Consider the following 19,888-nt stretch of genomic DNA (forward strand, 5'->3'; position numbering starts at 1 on the left):
TCGACTCGAGCATGGAAGTCAAAATATTTTCAATTCTAAGGGATCAACATTGCATTTGCTGTGCGAATGGGTGCGGTGTTGACCTTCTTGCTCGGTCATGTCCATCGCTTTCAAGCCCATGCAAGCAAGCCAGGATTACCCATATTAACTATGGACTAGTTAATCTGTACAGATCTGTACAGGGTAGCTTAGTTACGAATAGTAGTTGCTAACTAGTGCAGATCCTTTCGTGCAATTTGCGTCATCTGTCATCATCAAGCATAATATTTAGCTGGTAAATAAAGAGAAATCGGCCACGACATGAAGAAGGCACTCGAACTTCTAACAATACATCTTGTCTTTCTTCGCGATGTTTTGCTTTGCAACGAGGGTGATATGACCAATCGCCATATCCGGGCGGGAATCTCCAATTAAGCCCGGCAGATCCTTTAGCTGAGTGCATTTCTCGAACTGACTGGTGCTGGAAAGCTCGGACGGTCGCACTTCATGCGCCAAATCAACTCCAAAGCGGAACAGGCTGTACCCATCCAGTCTTTCTGACCAACGGCGGCGGAAACCATATGTCACCCCTATGATCGCACTGCTAACCGACCATATGACGAACAAGGTGCCTGGCAGCCTTGGGTTGAATTTCCCACGCTCAAGCACTTTTCCTCGTCGTGACGAGGTGAGGTTTTTCGCGATATAACTCGAGCCTTCCTCAGTGCTGTAGATGCCGTCATACATAAGTTGCAAAGCATCCATGGCATATGCGCGCATTATGGCTTCTATCAACGTTTTTGGTTGGATGTATCGTCTATAATAAACAGAGTTCGAGACAACCTCTGGCGGAGCGGAGTTGATGGCGTTGAAGATTTGAAAGTACTCGTCACTGAGTATCTTCGCAGCGGTAAAGCCAAAGCGGGGTGCAGGGCTCTCTATTTCCGATTCGTTGAAAGGCGGGCTGAGAGTCTGCTTAAAGTCAGTGTATGTGGAAGTTCGGGCGTCCAGTTCGGCGGTGCCAAGTGCAGATATATGCACGCAGCGAACACCGATGGGTTCGGCAATACTTATTGGATGTTTAAATGGAATCGAATTTAGAGTGTCCGCTTCGTCATCGCCAAAGAAAGATTTGTCAATTTGCACCCTCGTGTCATTAGGAGCCAGTGTGAACGGTTGATAAATATCTGCCATGGTCGGCTTGAGGTTGTCATCAAACTGAGGATGTTTAATTATGTCCGCATAGGCTGGGGAAAATCGCATTTGCCACATGGCATATTCCAAGACATTGGCATGTTGGAGGTCTTTTTCGTCAAAAGATGTCGCCTCGGAGCCGTCATAAATGCTCACGTCTGTGAGGTCGACACCAACACGGGCATACCCCCATATATTTTTGCTAAGTTCCCAAGGTGCGGGCTTCAAAGCAAAAATAGTTGCGTCTCCCTTGAAGCTTGGCGATTTCCCGATTCCACCTAGTTCTCTCACCCCAGTATCCTGCTGTGGTAGCCTGGCAAGCACTGTAAACTCTGATGCCGATTTAACGGCTGAACAGTTGTATCTGAGGCGGAGTCCCCATGCCTTTCCGTTGATTGGCTTGGTAGGCTGTGGTGTCAAGAAAAATTCTGGGATCCCTCCATGAACGGGGAGCGAGTTTGGTAAACTTGCGAATTGAGGGTATTCATCACGATTTACAAATGGAGGTGTATATATAATACCCATGCCAGGAACTGTAACAGGTGCAGCAGTCCTCCATGCATTGCCTCCGCGGCCGGCAGTTTGACCAGTGTCACGACTGTTAAAATTCTCCCGTGTGCGACCGCTAACCATGGGATGTTCATCGCTATTGACATATCCATCACCAAGTTGCATGCAAATTCCAGATAGTGGAATTGCAATCGATCCGAGAATGCTAATAAAAGCGAGGAGGTTCCATAGCCTGTGAGTTCCTGGGTGCCTTCCGGCGAGGAGTCTAGAAATAGAGCCGAGCCAGCCGTTGGGGCCGGCCCAACTACCGCTACTATGCATTAAAATGACCATGGCATTTCCAGCTTGCCAGAACGGATGTTGCAGCATGGCGACCTCAACGCCTTCCAATCCATATTTGCTAAGGCCTAGCCCAAACACTGCAATTATGAACCACGCGTAATATATCAGGATCTCGTTCTCGCTTCCATAATTGACAATATCACGCTTCCGCAACAGGTTTAACGAAATGAACACCCAGAATCCAGTGACGACAAGAGGCATCAGAATTCCAGCTAGCGTTCGGGTGTAGTATCGAGTGAGTTTGTAACAGCGGCCGGGCGGGCTATCCGGAGTGAAGGGTGGTGATTCGAGTTTATCATGCTCGATCAAAGGTTGCGAGCTCGTCGCCGTCCCGGGAGAGTCATTCACGGAACACACATAATCGGTACTCCTTTCGAGATCCAATTCCTCTGGCACTTTCCTTGTATGAGTCCGTTTCTGTTCTTCGCCGTCCATGTTCCTGCAAGGTTGAAAACAAAGCGATAATTTAAGGGGTACACGGTAGACTCCGACAGTAAATCTAAAGATTTTGCCCACTTATACCTCTTTCATGTGAAGCCCTTCGGATGCTGGTCTATATATGCAATCACTGCAGTAGACAATTGCAGCGTACATTCTCAGGAACTGGGGACAAAACCCGACGTTGGAACAGGTACATACATATACATGCATGTCCACGGACCTGTACAGTGGGGGACTGGCCAATCAACTCTTGTCTATGCTGCTGCAGAATTGTTGGTGATGACAATGCACTCTTTTTCCACCGGGAATGGCTCGCCAAACCCTTGTTACTTCAATCCAACAGCATTCATCCAGATGTTTGGTACATCCTAGTACGTAACTCCGTGACCCTGCCATGCAGCTGGGGCGCCTCCTGTCCAATAACTGGCCCTGAGTTGATATATCTAGCGGCATAATGTGGTATTTTTTCCCGACCACTGCTGTCAAGAAGAGTTGCACCAGCCCGCCAGGCACTCCAAGTTGACAAAGCTGCTATATCTCCAATACTATGATTCGGGTTAAAAAATACTGGGCAATGATTGAGCCCGTTCAAGGAGCCGGTTGCATTGTCTGTGACCCGCTGAAACCGAAAGCCATCGACTGAAAGGGCCACATACCTATCTATGTCAGCACCAGCAATGTGAGCATAGAATGAGTGGAGGTGATATAGTCGTAATCTCCTTCTCATCTGATATTGGCAAGTTCAGCTGAGTGCACGGGCTGGCGGCGGCAGGGAGCTTGGCATCAAAATGCACGCCAAGCATCATCTCCACTCGAAGCCGGACATGCATGCGCTCTGCATTTTGTTCACATTTTCAAGCAGCGCGGGAACGGCAAACTGACACAAAGGAAAGCGGAATTTTCTATTAATATCGTACCTGGAAAGCGGAAATGCTGAGCATATTAGATATCTCAGCCTCCGTTGCATTGCATTAAGCTGGGTGGTGTTGCATCCTTACGAGTTCGCCGACGAGATGAACGAACATGGCTGAAAGCAGCCTATCACATAACTAGGCCAGTTGGTTTGCCAATGTTGGGGAGTACTCACTCACCGTGACCCTTGCTGGCAACGGACGGCTTCTACAGGCAATGTTCAATACCAAAACACCACCAACTACTCCCGAGGCGATATTCTCTTTAAAAAGGAATGGATATTCTGAAAGGCTAGTGCATGATTTCAGGAAAAGCTGTGACAGACCCATTGTTAAGGTTAATCTCTATTTCAATGTTTTCTCCTCAGTCCTTTCTTGGGATGGCTGGTGGTGGCTTTTCATTGTTCCTCAGGATATCACCTATCCTCTCTCTCAATCTTGCTGCATCAAAGATTATATGAGAAGGAACAAACAAAGCCTTTATCTGTTTCATTGTCAGCCTCTTTCTGTTTTACTATGTTGTATTCACATCTAGGATTGTATACACTTCAGACACAGGCATTATGTGCTGTTTTGATAACAAAACAACAGCCCTTTCAATGAGCATTCACAGAAGCAATGTAAGGTGTGTTAAGGTTTCTTGCGAAGATGGCCAGATTCCATGGTCCATATATCTCTTCCAAAGGGGAAGGGAAAGTATGGCATTCCCCCAGGATAGTCATGCTCTTCTATGAAGCTGTTTCACCCAGCTGGTGAGACAGACAAAACACAACAGGTGGTTAGAATATATCACAAACTAGTGAAGGGTAATTCCATAAATACAGCGTCGCTTCACTATCTCTTGTTTGATGATGCTAAGGGATTTTATGCCATAATGGAATATCATACCTTCTTGTCTATCTGTCGACCTCATTTCTTCCCTCTCTATCTCCAAGTCCCACCGCCAACTTTCTTTCCTGATTTGAAAACGATCACACAAAGTATTCTTTGCTAATAACCAATTTTGCTGGTCAAGATGCGTTTGCTTAGAGTGCCCATATGGCTTTTCGGTATCCAGCTGGCTGCCGCCAGATTTTGCGTGTATTTAGATCAGTACGTAGCACCCACCCCAATAGTTCTCCATCTCTGCAGATGCTGATTGACGTGCTTATATGTTGTATATGATGTGCTAACCAGGATGACCCCCAAAATCTGTGTAGATGGCATAGCACCATTCTCCCAGGTAAAGAAATAACCACTGGCGTCGACTGTGCTATCATGGCTTTCGCAAATAGCAGCCTCTTCATCGAGAGTCCACCGGGCGAGTATACCCCATTCGCCCCCATCAATGAAATTCGAGGCCGCTTTGCAAATGGCACTAAACTGCTTATTGCAATCGGAGGCTGGGGCGATACCGCGGGATTTTCTGCAGGTTCTAAAGAGGATGCTGGTAGGAAGCAGTATGCGAAAAACGTAGCGGATATGGTTAATAAACATGGTTTCGATGGTGTTGGTACGGTATCCTCCTCTTTACCCATTTCAGTATCTCTTTTTGAAAGTAGCCGCATAAACATGACAGTTTGCCTTCAGGTTCTAACTGTGTGTTTCTTCTAGATATCGACTGGGAATACCCTGGGGGTAATGGCCTAGACTACAAAGAGACTTCGAACTCAGCAAAAAAGAGCGAAATTGACAATTTCCCACTTTTCCTCAAGGAAATAAGAAACGCTATTGGCACGGAGAAACAACTCTCCATTGCGGTGCCTGGCAGGAAGTCAGATATGATTGCCTATACTCCCGAAAACGGGCCGGCGATCTGGGAGAGCGTAGATTTTGTCAATGTACTATTTTCTAATAAGCCATCTACCCTTACTTCGTTTGAGAGAATGCTCACCGTTTTGTTTAAGATTATGACTTACGACCTAATCAATCGCCGTGACAATGTGACAGCCCACCATACCAGCGTCAAGGGCTGCCTAGAGACAGTCCAGAACTACCTAGATGTAAAGCTGCCTCCCGAGAAAATCAACCTGGGCTTTGCTTTCTACGCGAAGTACTTCACGCTAGACCCCAAAGCAAACTGCACTTCAGAAAAGCCGGTTGGATGTCCCATAGTCCACGGTGAATTCGAAAATGGCACAGATGCTGGCACTTCGGGCTCCGTTACGTTCGAGGTAGCCCAGATATCCCCGCCTCGTGCTCCCGTTGGAGTTTCGCCAAATGCGACTTGTGGACCTCTCAATGGGTTTCGATGCGAGGATGGGTTCTGCTGTAGTTCGGCTGGATATTGGTAAATAAAATCCCCCCCTCCCCCCTTTCTCACATTCCTCCCTATCCTCCCCACTACACGACGCCCCTGCGCAAACATAGCCCTTTCACAAAACACCTGCCCAATGCAGTAATTGATATCCAATTAAAATCAACAGCGGCGAGACCCCCCAACACTGCAACAGCGGCTGTCAACCCAACTACGGAAAATGCGACGGAGTAGATACCGGCGGCTCGTTCCGACGCGCACGGACAAACGGGATGACCGACAGGGAGCAAGGAGGACGGTACTATGTAGACGAGCAGGCCAAGCTCTTTTGGACTTGGGAAACCACCGATCTCATCGCGAGGAAGTTTGAGCAGATTGTATGTGCGAAAAAGCTGGGTGGCGTGATGGCGTGGGGGCTTGGTCTTGATAGTTACGATTGGAGTCATCTTGAGGCGGTCGAGAAAGGGATGGAGGGATATAAGGGGACGGCAGGTAATAAGACGTCATACCGGTAGATGTTTTCCTTTGTATGGCAAGTTGCAGAAGGTTTGTTTGGTGTTGTTTTTTTATTCCTTTTTTCCCTATCTCTAAGTGTTCCCGTCATGTATCTGGCACAGGGGAAAGGGGGCAAGAGGAATTATTTCTCTGGTTGTATTGTTAGCATCATTTATTGCATTGCTAAGTCAGGATTGCCTGTAGGCTCTTTTACAATGCTTCTGCTGCATTTCATTGAGTATTCTGGCTGTTTGGTGCTGTGATCTAATATGAAATACTTTCATTGAATAGCACAGGGGCAATGCACACACATTGAATTTTGAATAGGAAAATCACAGTTATTGTCATCCCTCTCAAGTGTTGTTAGTGAGACCTAACTTCTTCAACACTACAAACTCCACAACTGAAAACAACTTTGTTGGCATCAGAATACATTGTCATCATTCATCTTTGTGTCTCTTCTTCTCTGATATTCCCTTATTCATCAAACATCTAGATTTGAGCAAAAGCACACTTCTGCGGTTCTCATCAGAAGTGAAGGATGCTTCTTAATCCAGCCAGTCTCCGCACAGAGTTCCGAGCACGAAACATTAGAAATGACATTGTGAGTGAGTCCTTATATACTTCTCACATCAGCATGGGCAGGGAGACCATGCTGACATCTCATACCCTTGTGTTCAGCAAGAGGCAAAAAGAAACAATGACCGTCCCAAGAAGAGATACTGGTTCAAAAAGATCATGATGAAGCTCTGGCGCCCATTGGGCAAAATCTCCCTTTTAAATACAATTAAAGAGAAGGTCTGTATTCTTTGCTTTCAATTCATTGGGATTCTTCTCCTGCGCCGTATAAAAAGAATACTAACTCGCTTCCCACCCCTGAAGCGCCGCGAGAAACGAGCTGCCAGAGGACCATATCAGCCAGCTCCGATGCACACTGAGTATCAGTACGTTTACGCAGATGTACCTTCAAGTACCTCTGAGCTCGAACATGATATCGACAATGACAGTAACGTGGCAAATGAAAGAGAGAGTTTGGCATCAGACGCGTCGTCGGTGAGGGAAGAAGACATGCTCCACCAGGACGGGTTTGATATGCTGAACAACGGGAAAGAATTTAAGAGACGAGCTGATGAGAATGGAGATTAAAATAACGATGTTTGGTTCGTTGGGTGCCTCTGTATATAACCTTCTCCTCCGCGGTTTTCTCCTTCAAATAGAATAATAAGTGGCAGGAGAGACGCATACTCATGTGTCTTGGGATGATAAGGGAAATCCAATGGCTGGAGTGTTTGTATCTCTCGCGTAAGCAACATTTTGTAGGGATGTGCGAATTTCTGATTTGAAACAACTTGAATACTTGATTCTCGTGGTACTGGGCACTGGATGATGGGCCGATTCCTCATGGCGAAAGAAAAAAGATGTGTTCATACTTGGGATGGGATGCACAGTTCATTCTTCGAACAAAGTAAATTAGAAGATTCCATATCATCACACCCAGTGGTCTGTGCAATGTTGTTAAGAAAGAACCCTGATTACTTCCATAAAAGGTGGCAATTCCCGCTGTGAACACAGGCATATCCACAGCATCATCGTTGATGGTGACGCTGGCGCGAAGGAACCCCAAAATAACGTTGACTCGCTGCCCGTTTCGGAACCACCTGCGGCACATGATCGCCTTACCTAAAGGCTGACTACGCTGGCCGAATGACTCCCGTTCTCTTCTATCTCCATGAATCACGCTCGACCACACTTCCCAGCTCCTCCGCTTGCATGCTAATTCGCTCGCCTTTGTCCAAACAACGCATCTTTCGGCCTGATCTGACCTGCATAATCTCTCTCCTGCATACCCAACTCTTCTGCTACCTTTCGTTTATATACCGCTCCAGTGCGTGCCCGCCCAGATCCCCGCACTCTGGATATCCGATCATACCGCCACCACCACATCTTTCCCTCGCTTTATCTACGCCCCGCCACGCTCTCAAGTACACTCGCTGCAGAGAGGGTCGTTAATTGACCTCACGATTACCACTGCACTGTGGATCTGGGAAGCCAAGTTCACCAGAAGCGGTTCTAACGTAACCAATCCCAGCGGATCGTCAAGATGAGCAGTCCAAAGCGGAGGATCGAGACAGATGTGAGTCCTGATTTGGGAGATATACCCCAAGAAAAATTCCGTCTTCCTTAGAGACGTATTGACTAACCGCCTGAATGTACTTCTTTGTTCCAACAGGTCATGAAGTAAGTTCCCCTACCTGCCATTGTCCGTTCACGAAACAGGGACTAACCTTAACCCACAGGATGTATGCATCCCTCTAGCTACGATTACAGACTGAACGGTTTCGAAGATAAGATTTGGGATGGTGGGCTTAGGATGCTAACTAATAGTCCAGGTTAATGAGTGACTATGAAGTCACACTTGTTAATGACAACAGTAAGTACAGCCGGCCTTTATCTATCGGTGTATGGAGATAATAAGCTGTTAACACACTTGACTTCTACACTATAGTGTACGTAACATATCATTCGCATCACCTAGCTCGTCGTCGTAGAATTGCTGGCTGACTCATTTACGAAATATAGGCAAGAGTTCTACGTACGATTCAAGGGACCAGAGGAGAGTGCGTACAGACTTGACTGGTCATTTGGCATTATTACCAGACTAACGATTGTCTAGCACCGTTCGAGGGTGGTCTCTGGAAAATCCATGTCGAGCTACCCGATCAGTACCCGTACAAGAGCCCGAGCATCGGGTTCGTCAACCGAATTTACCACCCCAATATTGATGAGCTGTGAGACTCTAAAATTCACCCAAAGTAATATTTCAACCAAACCTAATTGGGCAGCTAGGTCTGGCTCGGTATGTCTAGACGTAATCAACCAAACATGGTCACCCATGTACGACATGATCAATATTTTCGAAGTCTTCCTCCCACAACTCCTCCGATATCCCAACCCATCAGATCCGCTCAACGGGGACGCTGCTGCTGTATTGATGCGAGATCCAAAGAAGTACGAGGCCAGAGTGCGAGGTACGATCGGAAACTAATCTCCAGGATCATCGAGATTACAAGCACTAATCATTTCTACTTTTTACCGGATAGAATATGTCGCCAAGTACGCGAGCAAAGATGCAGCCGACGAAGCTGGCGAGGATACCGAATCAGATGACGAACTGAGCTCGGTTGGCAGCTACGAGTCCGGGAACGAGGAGCCGGCCGGAGAGATGGACGATGTATGATGAACATCTCTTTTTCTCGAAACTCCGGACCGAACTTTTACATATGTGTATTTGGGACTCTTGGACATGAAAGCACACAGGGATCCCTCAATTTCGTAGTTTGCCCCAACGGGGCTGTTACCCGGCGTTAATTCAGGAGTCGACTCACACACTAGGGATTGATTTAAGCCGCTTTTTTTATGGCCCAGAAATAATATTATATGTTAAATGAACGAAGAGAATGAAGCACAGGGCGCAGACAACATTATGTTCAACATTTATTTCGACAGGTACTTCCGGGGCGCTGTGTTTCAATTTTTCAGCAGGAGGAAGCGTGCCACTCGTAAGGAGCATGTTTTACATTTATCTTTATTTTTGTGCTTTCTACCGTCTTGCCGATAAGCTGTTTATTTCCCCCAAAGGCCTTTTTTATGTTCCTCGGTATTTTTTTCTGTTTTGTTTTACATGTTTCGTTCGTCTCTGCTCTGATGATTTGGTTTCACGTCCTTGTTTCGTGGCATGTCTTAGGTTTACTTCCATACTTTATTTTAGCATGTAAATATCTCACCCCTTTTTTCCAATTCCAAACCTTCCCAGTTGAATGGCCATAATAAATGGCCTCCTCCGATTCTCTTCGTAACCCTGTCTACGACATTGATGTTAGGTGGCCAGGCCCTGCTGTACCAGCGAAGGAGCTGTCGACATCTGTGACGTGATATGTCCAGCAAAAAAAAGGGTCAGTCTGGATATAACGAATGAGGGCAGGAAACCTTGTTCATAGCTTATGGCGCCATGAAAAGCGACAGATCGGGCATTTAGTAGCATGGCTGTCAAGATCAAATTGTCACATACTTTCTGTCAACAGTTCCGCCCTCTCTCCACAATCCAAGCAGAAATAACTAACAGACAGACCTCTGAATCTAGAATAACCTTAGAAAGCAATCTCTCTCCCCAACGAAAACGGAGGCCAAATTCACCCAACCTCCATTCATTCTCTCAAAACTCGGCGAAAAAAAAGGGGGTATAAATCTATATACATCATCATCACCATGATCATCAAACACCGTTCTCCTTCCACTCCTCGACCCCTTGACACACACCCCCCCGTACAAAATATCATGTGGAGGCACCACCCCATCCCGGAACGGAATCTACAGCGCCAACATCCACTCTCTGCTCGTACACACCGTCCTATGCCGGCCCGCAACCATATCTGGCGTATCAACAGCGATGAGGAATCCGTTCGTCCCGCCTTCCACCAAAAGCCTGTCGAAGCGGGTTGGGGGGTGATGATGCGTGCTTGGCCCGTGAAGAAGAGCACCCATCCGTCCTGGTTACCATCGGGCGTTCTCACTACAATTCTTTAGATCTGCGCTAGGCACTCAGCAGCCCTTTCCTTCTCTGTGATTGCTGATGTACGCAGTTACAAAGAGGGGGCCAGAGATAACCAAAGCAAAACGAAAGAGAGGTGTCGGAATAACCAAAGAACTAGCTGTGGGACCGGCGCGCTGTGAAACCCGCTATCAAACCACAGCGCAAGCACAGTATATGTGCCGTTCCCCATCAACACTAGGGCAAGGTTTGACACGCCCGACGTGCCGGGTTCGTGGGAGATAACGAAGCCTGGCGTTACGGACCAGCATTTGAGGGCGGAAAGGCCATCCTTGCCGATTATCGCGGTTACGTTGAGAGTTGAAGGGATGGAGGGTGATATGCGTAATGTTCGGTGGGAAGTGGTGAGGGTTGTAAGGGAGTGGAGGATGGAGGGAAAGATGGCTTACAAGAAGGAAAGGCGCATGCTGTTGGGGCGGCCGGCGAGGGTGGTTAAGTTATATATATATATATATGTGTGTGTGTGTGTGTGTGTGTAAAGGTAGGAGGTGTGGGTAAATATCATCCGTTCTCGGGACGCCATCTGTTGTATATATGTTGGGTTGAAAAAAGGAAAAATGCTGTGGGAGTTTTTCACATATGGTGGTGAATTCCCTCGTCCGGAAGTCCGACATCACATAGCCGTTACACAGTAGCTATACAAAGAAGTTCCTCAAATCGAGTTCTGGCGAGAGTGGAGCGGAGAAGATGAGCTGTGCAAGAACCAGCCAGCTCTATCCTGGCCACTTACTGGACTCGGCAATACCTCGAAGGGTCTGAGCGGAGAAAGGCGATCGGCTAGATACACAGACGCAGTAATGCCCCATGGAATAACCTAAAGCCCCGAGCGGGGAGTCAGCCCGGACGTAGGTCATGGCTTTTACTCCGGAGTCTCCAAGAGATTCAGGGATTGCTAGTATTCTTCCTGATGTTCATCACATTGCATTGGCGGCGCGGCGCGCATGGAGGAAATTGTATCGTACACGGGCTAGCTTATTAATTAGAAATCCACCCGACCAAATCCATTCTTCGCAGGAACAAGTAGCTAGCTTTTCTTTGTGCTGTACATGTCCATACGTGGTGCTGACATCTCAGGTTCACATTGCGGTGTAGTTGTGCTGCTGTGCTGCTTCACGACTCAATAAAATTAGAGTCAACTCGAGTAACTCAGTGAAAGAATGGACCATGCAGAAACTAAAGAGTCGTGGAGAAGTTGAAGGGTTGATCCTTGCTTAGCCCAATGTTAGCTTTATTGATTGGTCTTGAGAATGTAGAATAATAGATTTGAAGACAAGGGTTTTTGTGTTTTGCTTGCTGCGAGCATTACACCAACTTGCCTGTTCGACAGTTGCATGTGTCTCGAGGAAAGATGACACGAGTAGATACACTAGGAGCCAGATGTCAGCGAAGTGGATGAACACCCCAGGCTTGTAAAACATCACGACTCAATTAGATATTTCATGTGCCTACTTATTCTGTGATGGTACACATAATATGACGAGGTTATGAAATGGGCATGTGCGTACTTGACCAGGACAAAGGATTGGAATACATTGTATGTCCAGTACATCGGTTCATTTTTTTTTTGCCTTTTGAATATCCGACAGCTTAGCTATACATTAGGATGCGAAAATGCAAGGAGAAGGAGAAGGAAAACGACAAGAGAAAGGAAAGGAATGAACGTAAAGGAAATGAAGGGGTACAGCGTGCACAGTTATTTTGGAAGTAACCCAGAACTAGAAGGGAGAATAAGAATGGAAACGAGGGGGGAAAAGAAAAGGAAGAACGGCAAAAGCAGGGAATGGGAAGAGTATGGAGAGCACAATCATATGCATTTTCCGCCCGACCATATCCGCTTGGTTCCTTTTGTCTAGCCAAAATGAAGGGCCCCGAGAACAAGAAAGCACAAAGTATAGTGAAATGGTAATTTTCTTCCCTTTTTTTTTTTTAAAAAAAAGAGGGGGGGCTAGGAGTAGAAAGTGAGGCAATGCCAAAAAGAAGAGCCGGACCTTGTTCCTTTTTGATGGAGCTCCACTTACAAGTGGCCGATTTTGTGCAAATATATACAACAGAAGGATGACGATGCGCTTATATTAAAAATATTCGGTAGAATATCTGAGGCATGCGAACGGGTATATGTGCGCGAACAAAAAGAAGGAGAGAATAAAAATAGGGGGATAGTATCCCGAGAACGAGTTTTAAAGAAAAAAGATAAAGGACAATAGAATTCGCCCCAGCCAAGACGAGGTGATGTCACCCAAATGACTTATTGTGGAACGTGGAATTGTGTGAGAGGAAATGAATAAAAGGTGACGATTGGGGCCAAGGGCCTATGAAATTGGGAGCGGATTGGGATGTGAGGAGGCTTTCTCATGTTTGAAGGAGCAGGAAATAGCTTCCTGGGACACGTGTTCTTCGAGAGGGATATCCGGCAACGGAGTCGAGTACAATCACCAGACCGACTTTAGGAGGAATTCTCGGGAGATTGGAGCGGAATACGCTCGATGGACGAAGTAGATTCAAATCGGCAAAAACGCAAACAATGCTCGACCAACAGCTTCATTTGGCCCCTTGTATTTGTCCATAAATACACTTCATCAGGTTGTTCAATCAACGACTAAAGGAGCAAATATATCCTTGAATTCATGTTTTCCGTTCTGAGTATCTAAACCAGACCTGGTTTTTTTACCCCTCCTCGTCGTCATAACAACTTCTCCCCATTGCTTTGGCAGGGTTGAGACATTGGTGTTCCTGGAAGGGGGCAGTGTCGCGTAGCGCAATCTCCCAAACTCTCCTGGAGCTGGTGATGCGGCCCGTCTAATGCTATCTACCTGGCTCTCTGTTTTCTGCTCTTGTGTCGGAGACTGTGGCTCTTCCGTTGTTGCCGATGTGGCAATCTCGTGGCTCGGTGCTCGCGATGAAGATGCGGTTGTTGTATTTATGGAGGAAGAGGTATGTCCGGGCAGCTGGGAGCTTTGTATAGCCCAGATATCAATTACAGAACTGGTGGGTATTGACAACAGTTATTAGTTACGGAGTATACGCACTGGCAGCGGACTTGACCTGTTGCCAAAAGGATGGGCGTAGGCAATATATGGGCGCAAACTTACTCTGATGTTCGCTGGCATATTGCCTCTAAAACTTCCCTCTCCCGTTTCAAGTATTCGGGATCGGGACCCTGGCGATGAACTGACCCAACAGCCCCATATCCATAGCCTGACTGGTACAGGTCATCGTCAAGAAGTCGCGATGATTCAGACTACCAAAAACTTGTGTTAGACTGGCAACGAGCCAAAGACAAGCAGCGGAAGGGATGCAAGCCACCACCAGAATCAAAACACGAGATAAAAACCTAAAGGATGACCTACATCATGACTATCCCGGGCGCTCCGACCCAGGCAAGAAGCGCAAATGCCCATGTATTATGACAGGGGGTATCTAGTTTGCGACTTGATAACGGGGAAAAATATTCGATACTCGGCCCCGGAATCGAGGGGTAGATGGGCGAGAGAAATTGGCGGGTTATACGGTGAAAACAAGGGGACTAGTCAGGCAAAAAGCCTGGACATAAAATCATCGAGCCGTCGGAGTACCCAGCATCTGGTATACGGACAATGAGGAGGTCCGGCGTGTTGCAACGAGGTTGCAGAGGTGAAAGTCGGAGGTTGGAGATTTGATGAATTGGCAGCGACACAGCAGAATGCAGCCAAGACGACCGCGCTGACCAATCACCGGCCCGGGTCACGCCCAGCCACGGCTTTTGTTGATTTCCTCCGTTTTGAGGTCCAGGGAATCTCAATATCGAGCACGATCCCGCTTGAACGCAGGCTGGGGGTCATTTGTCAACAAAATTATATACCATCCAAGGAGTCACAGTGGCAAACTTATAAGTCACACCGTTTCCAACTGCGGTATACAATTCAACCTCAGCTGGACTCAATTTCCTTTCCTCTCCTGACGCTGTCTCTTCCCTTGTCGTTTTTATTTCTTATTCGTGAAGCATTACCCCGGCGCTACTCTATCAACAAGGCAGAGCAGCACTGGGAAATGTGTATCAACATTCTGGAGTTCTGACTTTATGTCCGGGTAACTGCCCCTGCAATCGTCTTCTTGCGGTTCTCGCTTCAGAGACCTCATTTTCCTTTCAAATAGCATCCTTGAATATATTACCTGTTCAATAAGTAATTGAATCCACTGACGGCCCATGTCAAGATGCAGCAGAGGAACCTAAACTTCTTGAGGCGCCACATCAGACTCCCTCTGCCCGTGTTCGAGCTCGTATCAGCCCACACGTCTGTTCTTCTTTTGATATCTTGAGGCCGGGGTCGCTATGGATGTAGTCTTTTGCAACCCCAGTTTTTGGCTCCTACAGTCAATGGAAGCCAAAATGGCTTGAAGCCTTTGCCTTGATCTGGCATCAAGGTCCGTGAATCCCCAGTCAACGCAGGTCCCTAGGTTGATAATACGGACTGGCCGTTCATACAACCAGCAACCCTTGTTTCGTATCCACGGTCCTCCACCTAGTCCCTGTCAATCACATAGCTTTCTCAGATGTGCCATTTATTCGCTTTCAACTCCTTCCTTTGAATCCACTACTGCATCCAAGACAACACTTTCTTATACCAGTATGGGTGTGACAGTGGGATTGTCTCACGGAATACATCAAACCTTTGGCTACGGGACACCTCCCACATTTTCCGGGAGTGCTCAATCTGCGGGGACAAGGCATTAGTCCACTAACGCCTTCAAGTTCAATCCAATCAATACCCTGGGTGTGATCTAATTATCTCATTTATTTTGATACTCCCATCGCAAAACACTATATCCATGGCTTGATACCTGTACCCCGCTTTCCAGGCTCCCGCATTCTTCAACCAAGGGGTTGGAGATGATAATATAATAAGGATGGCTATTCCTACTAAATTGCAAGTTGTCGATCTTTTCTGAATTTCCAACTCGATCCGCATATACCGTAATCCTTTTAAGGGGAAAGTATCAACCGTCCTTTTGTTTACGTTTTTAACACGCAAAACATCCACAATGAAGTTTCTCTTCGGAATTCTTACCTCTCTCACCATTCTTGGAGCCCCCGCTCTAGCAGCGGTGAATGGTCCGTGTAGCGGCACCAGCGATACGCCGGGATACTATGGAATCTGCATTTCGACATCCTCCTGCAGGGCCAATGGCGGGACTTACGTGAACAACCGCTGTCCCAATGACCCGAACAACATCAAGTGCTGCACTATTGCTGGATGTGCAGACTCGAGCAGCTACTGCGGATGGACCAGTCGGCATTGCAGTGGGAAATTTAGAACTGGTATGTTTGATAATGGTGTTCTTCCTTCGCGGATCCGCTTTCACCTGCTGCCGGGATTTTTTTTTCTCCCACCAATAATTACCTCTCTCGCATAAGGCGTGCTAACCCGTCTTTGAAGGATTGTGCCCGGGCGGTAACAATTACAAATGTTGTGATCATTGAGACGCCCTTGCGTACTTAGGATTGTGTGTGTGGGTGATCCTCCCCGCGGAAGGTGTTACCTGCGAATGAAGTTGTAGTTTGGAATTTCTGGTCATCAGTCATCCTGCTCGTTGCATCCTTTGCCACTTCAGCTTCTTCAACTGCCGCTAGCAAATTGAATTCGCCAGCGGTTATTTCACAAAGCTTCCTTCATATTCTGTATCTATGCTGGTGGAATCCAAATGTTGACTTTTCAACAAACCAAAATATATTATCCTTTCCCGCACTTGTGTGTGATTAGCCAAGATAAACGAATCTCAAAAGTGTTATATGGAAGTAAATTAAAACTTTTCCCCTATACAAAAGTAAACTTTTGATCTTAGGCCCGTTTCAGCCCTTATCTATTGGGAGATCTATCTATCGCTCGTGACAAAATTACATGGATGAAATGAGTGACGGGATTGTGTGTATGAGGGGCACAGAAATGTAGACATTTTCGAAATACTAGTAGATCTCATGACCAAACCATTGAAACAAAATGAAAGATAGTCTGAGGAAAGGGGGGGGCAGATGCTTTTTCGCTGCTAGCAAACCGCGTTTTCATCACCGAGAATAAACCCCTGGACTTTCTCAAAGCTAGAAAGCCTGAGAGTTTAAATTGTGAGATATGTGTGACAACAAAGAGAGGGGTTTTAGGACAATATTCGTCATTCTTCGCCCTTCATCACAAATGTGAATTCGGCTGACACTTCCGCTGTCTCGGGATTTGGCCGCAAGATCAACCTGGGGGTGGAACTAAATATCTAAACCAAGCCTTGGCATCCACAATTTAGCTTTCCACCCGTTGTGCGCTCTTCGCTGCTGGAGGTTCCATCGTTCCTCAGTCAAAGTTCGTACCTAAATCAGTTCTTATAATACCAGCTTCCCTGAGCGGAATTTACTCCTCTTTCACACCCGCGCACAATGTTCGAATTTTCCGACGCAAAACGGTAAGTTCACCATCCCTTTGGCCTTCCCGCCCAGCTTCTTGTCCACACAGATCGATGCCCTACCGGAATCTTCGACCACGAAAATTAGAAAGAAAAAAAAAAAATCACATTCCTAATTCTCCATCTCACACAGCGTCTGTCGCGAAGATCTACAATCCCGCCGTTCCTCCCGCTCCCCATCGCCTCTAGACACCGCCACAGCCACATATGCCGCAAACGCGCTGCGAAACATCTTCTCGTCAGTAGGAACTTATACTCCTCCTCCTCCTCCTCATCTACGACCAGCAAATCCTACGGCAGACTTGGAACATATCCAGGATGAAGAAGAGGAGCAGGAGTTCGAGTTCAGACTCTTTCGCGAACCGCTGGTGTGTGCGGAGAAAGGGGCATCGGGACACGACCGAGTGGGCAGCGGCCAAACCGATGCACCAAAGCAAGTGAACGGGATGGACGCTGGCATTCGGAAATTTAGAATCAGGTTGCGATCTCAGTCTCCTACTGTGAACGATGGCGAAGGGGGGTTTGTGGTCCCGTTTCGGGGCTGGGAGTATTACTTCTCAAACCCGGAGTGGGCGAGAAGGAAAATGGCGGGGGAGGGGATAGGGGCCCTGAGTGCTGAGTCTGATACACGGCAGAAGCAGGGATTCGTTGATGCTGCAGTTAGTGGGGAAACAATACTTGAGGGAGCAAATAGTGGTGTATGGGTATGTGTCAGCTCTTTCTGCTCTCCAGATATCCTTTGGGAGACATTACTCGGGAAGCAACGGGAAGGTAAATACAAAGCCAGCTGATGTTGCGAGCTAATACGATTCGAAAACCAGCCTGGTTGCCATCTTCCGTGGCGAGTCATCCATCTCAAAACGGTTCCATCCCAAAATAAACAGAATGAGCCGACAGACTCGCCTCATACAACAGCCGTCACCCTTTTAGATCCATTGGCCGTCTCAAAAGCACCTAAATCTAGGAAAAAGCCAGGCAAAAAACGCCGTATCATTCTGCGACAGCGTCTTGCCGCCGCCAAAACTGCAGAAGCGGATGAGAGGGAAAAGCGGACGAGGCGAAATCGTGAGAAAAAGATTAAAAGGAGGCAGAAGGAAAGGGAGAGGAAGGCTACTCTTCGTGAAAGTAAAGATGAGCAGGGGGAAATTGCAGGGAGTGAGGCAGCGAATAGTGATTTCAAATGATTGGCCGAGAAATGATCGGGCATATGCTGGTCGTATCCCTGACAAACTTAAAAATTGCAGCTTCCTTCTACCAGGGGAAAGGCAGCGTTTGTGACATCGAGACGGGAAGTCGGTGTTGGAAATCGCTAGGAGCGGGCTCTGGAGATTGCTGCCCCGCCGTGTAGTTGACAACATAACCAACCATATACATGCACCCATCCCACCAGCGAGCCAACCGGCGAGGGTTGGTGAAATCTGTCAGGTGCCGAAAAAGCGGTTTAAAAATAACTTCTCCAAACCCACCGTATGTCGCAGGAGGGAAGAATCCAACACCTAATTAATTGCGAATTGCAGTGGAAAAAGAATAGCATTGTGGAACACGAATACAAAGAGGTGACTGTCGTGATATCACTTCGGGGCGCTGATCTTCCCGGTCCAGATAACAATTGGCCGATGGATGTTGTTCCGGGATCATGCCGGGAAAGCACCGGCTCGCCGAGTCGGCTCTCATCATCTCGGAACGTGCCGCAGGCCGAAGCTTGTTGAGTGGGGCGTGCCGAAATTTTGAAGGCCATCCCCACAACAGAAGGATCAAGATGGTAAGTTTTGTGAATTCTGGAATGACAATGAAACTTCTTTCATGTCGACACAGAAAAAAAAACTTTTGGCGTGGATTCTCTACAATATTTATAAGTAGTTTCTTTCACTTTCCAACCCTTCTGCTGTTATACATTTTGTTTGATATTGCGTTGGGAGTGTTTGGTGCTTACTAGAGTACCAGTATTTTTTTTCGTGTCTATAGCACGGCTGCTACACCCAACCTACGCCTTTATAGTACACCGCTTATAGCGATTGTCATTATTTTCCCAAGTCGCTGAAGATATCAGGTTTCCTCGAGCCTAGAGTGTGAACCTCAGGCTAGCACAAATAGAAAAAGAACCACGCCATATGAGGTCTCGGTTCTCAAAAAAAGGAAGAAGAAAAAGAAGAAAAGAAAGAAAGAAATGGGACAAAAGTAAATATTGGAGGATCTCATATTCTTCTTAATCAGTTTAAGACTGCGCTTTGGCACCAATCCCACTCAAGAAATTAAATACATAGTTCAAACAATAAATGCGCAGTTAATCACGTATTTTTGCGCAGGACAGAAGCCCAATCTTCCATTGTCGTGTACTTGCAATGCAACCGAGTGCTGACCGATGGTGTCGAACTCCAGTCGCTTGACCTATCCGGTTCGACTAAACGGATTCGGAGGTGATGGCTGTAGCGTTGTTATCGGTGACGCCAAAATTGGCCGTGACATTGGCGGTTGCATTGGCGCAGGCGCAGGCAGCGCAGACTTAACCTCCAGCCATTCTACATCAGCATATTCGGCCTCCTCCGATCGGCCTCCTTTGGGCATAAAACCGATCAAAACTCTAACTGTCCCACATGCAGTGGGCGTAAACTCCAGAGTATGTTCAAAACACCTCTCCTTTGTGACAGTTGGAAAATTCAAATCATAGCTCACTCCCTTGATTTCTGTCGTACCTTTGAGAACCACGTCGGCAATGATGTCTGGGTCGATGGGAGCTTCAATTTT

General features: G+C 47.1%; 8 protein-coding genes across 8 annotated transcripts; 6 read left to right on the top strand and 2 right to left on the bottom strand.

Annotated features, from left to right (window-relative positions):
- Positions 1-321: 321 nt before the first annotated feature.
- Positions 322-2,460, bottom strand: HCBG_05996 (uncharacterized protein; the record flags this gene model as incomplete). The annotated part of the gene is made up of 1 exon (XM_045433045.1): positions 322-2,460. One exon carries the CDS (start codon positions 2,458-2,460, stop codon positions 322-324), a length of 2,139 nt encoding a protein of 712 aa, XP_045286213.1.
- A 1,955-nt stretch (positions 2,461-4,415) lies between these two features.
- On the top strand, positions 4,416-6,128 carry HCBG_05997 (extracellular chitinase; the record flags this gene model as incomplete). The annotated part of the gene is made up of 4 exons (XM_045433046.1): positions 4,416-4,469; positions 4,554-4,869; positions 4,971-5,646; positions 5,783-6,128. The coding sequence occupies 4 exons, from the start codon at positions 4,416-4,418 to the stop codon at positions 6,126-6,128; spliced, it is 1,392 nt and encodes a 463-aa protein (XP_045286214.1).
- A 521-nt stretch (positions 6,129-6,649) lies between these two features.
- On the top strand, positions 6,650-7,254 carry HCBG_05998 (uncharacterized protein; the record flags this gene model as incomplete). The annotated part of the gene is made up of 3 exons (XM_045433047.1): positions 6,650-6,712; positions 6,790-6,906; positions 6,991-7,254. 3 exons carry the CDS (start codon positions 6,650-6,652, stop codon positions 7,252-7,254), a joined length of 444 nt encoding a protein of 147 aa, XP_045286215.1.
- Positions 7,255-8,209: 955 nt separating this feature from the next.
- On the top strand, positions 8,210-9,928 carry HCBG_05999 (ubiquitin-conjugating enzyme; the record flags this gene model as incomplete). The annotated part of the gene is made up of 7 exons (XM_045433048.1): positions 8,210-8,242; positions 8,339-8,346; positions 8,499-8,539; positions 8,689-8,726; positions 8,767-8,897; positions 8,956-9,137; positions 9,210-9,928. 7 exons carry the CDS (start codon positions 8,210-8,212, stop codon positions 9,344-9,346), a joined length of 570 nt encoding a protein of 189 aa, XP_045286216.1.
- Positions 9,929-10,374: 446 nt separating this feature from the next.
- HCBG_06000 (uncharacterized protein) lies at positions 10,375-11,535 on the top strand (the record flags this gene model as incomplete). The annotated part of the gene is made up of 3 exons (XM_045433049.1): positions 10,375-10,658; positions 10,860-11,070; positions 11,353-11,535. The coding sequence occupies 3 exons, from the start codon at positions 10,375-10,377 to the stop codon at positions 11,533-11,535; spliced, it is 678 nt and encodes a 225-aa protein (XP_045286217.1).
- Positions 11,536-13,302: 1,767 nt separating this feature from the next.
- Positions 13,303-14,115, bottom strand: HCBG_06001 (uncharacterized protein; the record flags this gene model as incomplete). Its single annotated transcript, XM_045433050.1, has 3 exons — positions 13,303-13,699; positions 13,807-13,955; positions 14,065-14,115. The coding sequence occupies 3 exons, from the start codon at positions 14,113-14,115 to the stop codon at positions 13,303-13,305; spliced, it is 597 nt and encodes a 198-aa protein (XP_045286218.1).
- A 1,621-nt stretch (positions 14,116-15,736) lies between these two features.
- Positions 15,737-16,175, top strand: HCBG_06002 (uncharacterized protein; the record flags this gene model as incomplete). The annotated part of the gene is made up of 2 exons (XM_045433051.1): positions 15,737-16,013; positions 16,132-16,175. 2 exons carry the CDS (start codon positions 15,737-15,739, stop codon positions 16,173-16,175), a joined length of 321 nt encoding a protein of 106 aa, XP_045286219.1.
- A 942-nt stretch (positions 16,176-17,117) lies between these two features.
- Positions 17,118-18,327, top strand: HCBG_06003 (uncharacterized protein; the record flags this gene model as incomplete). Its single annotated transcript, XM_045433052.1, has 3 exons — positions 17,118-17,143; positions 17,277-17,847; positions 17,965-18,327. 3 exons carry the CDS (start codon positions 17,118-17,120, stop codon positions 18,325-18,327), a joined length of 960 nt encoding a protein of 319 aa, XP_045286220.1.
- Between the last annotated feature and the right edge of the window lie 1,561 nt (positions 18,328-19,888).

The sequence above is a fragment of the Histoplasma capsulatum genome (genome assembly GCF_000150115.1).
Source record: "Histoplasma capsulatum G186AR genomic scaffold supercont2.8, whole genome shotgun sequence".
Lineage (NCBI taxonomy): Eukaryota > Fungi > Ascomycota > Eurotiomycetes > Onygenales > Ajellomycetaceae > Histoplasma > Histoplasma capsulatum.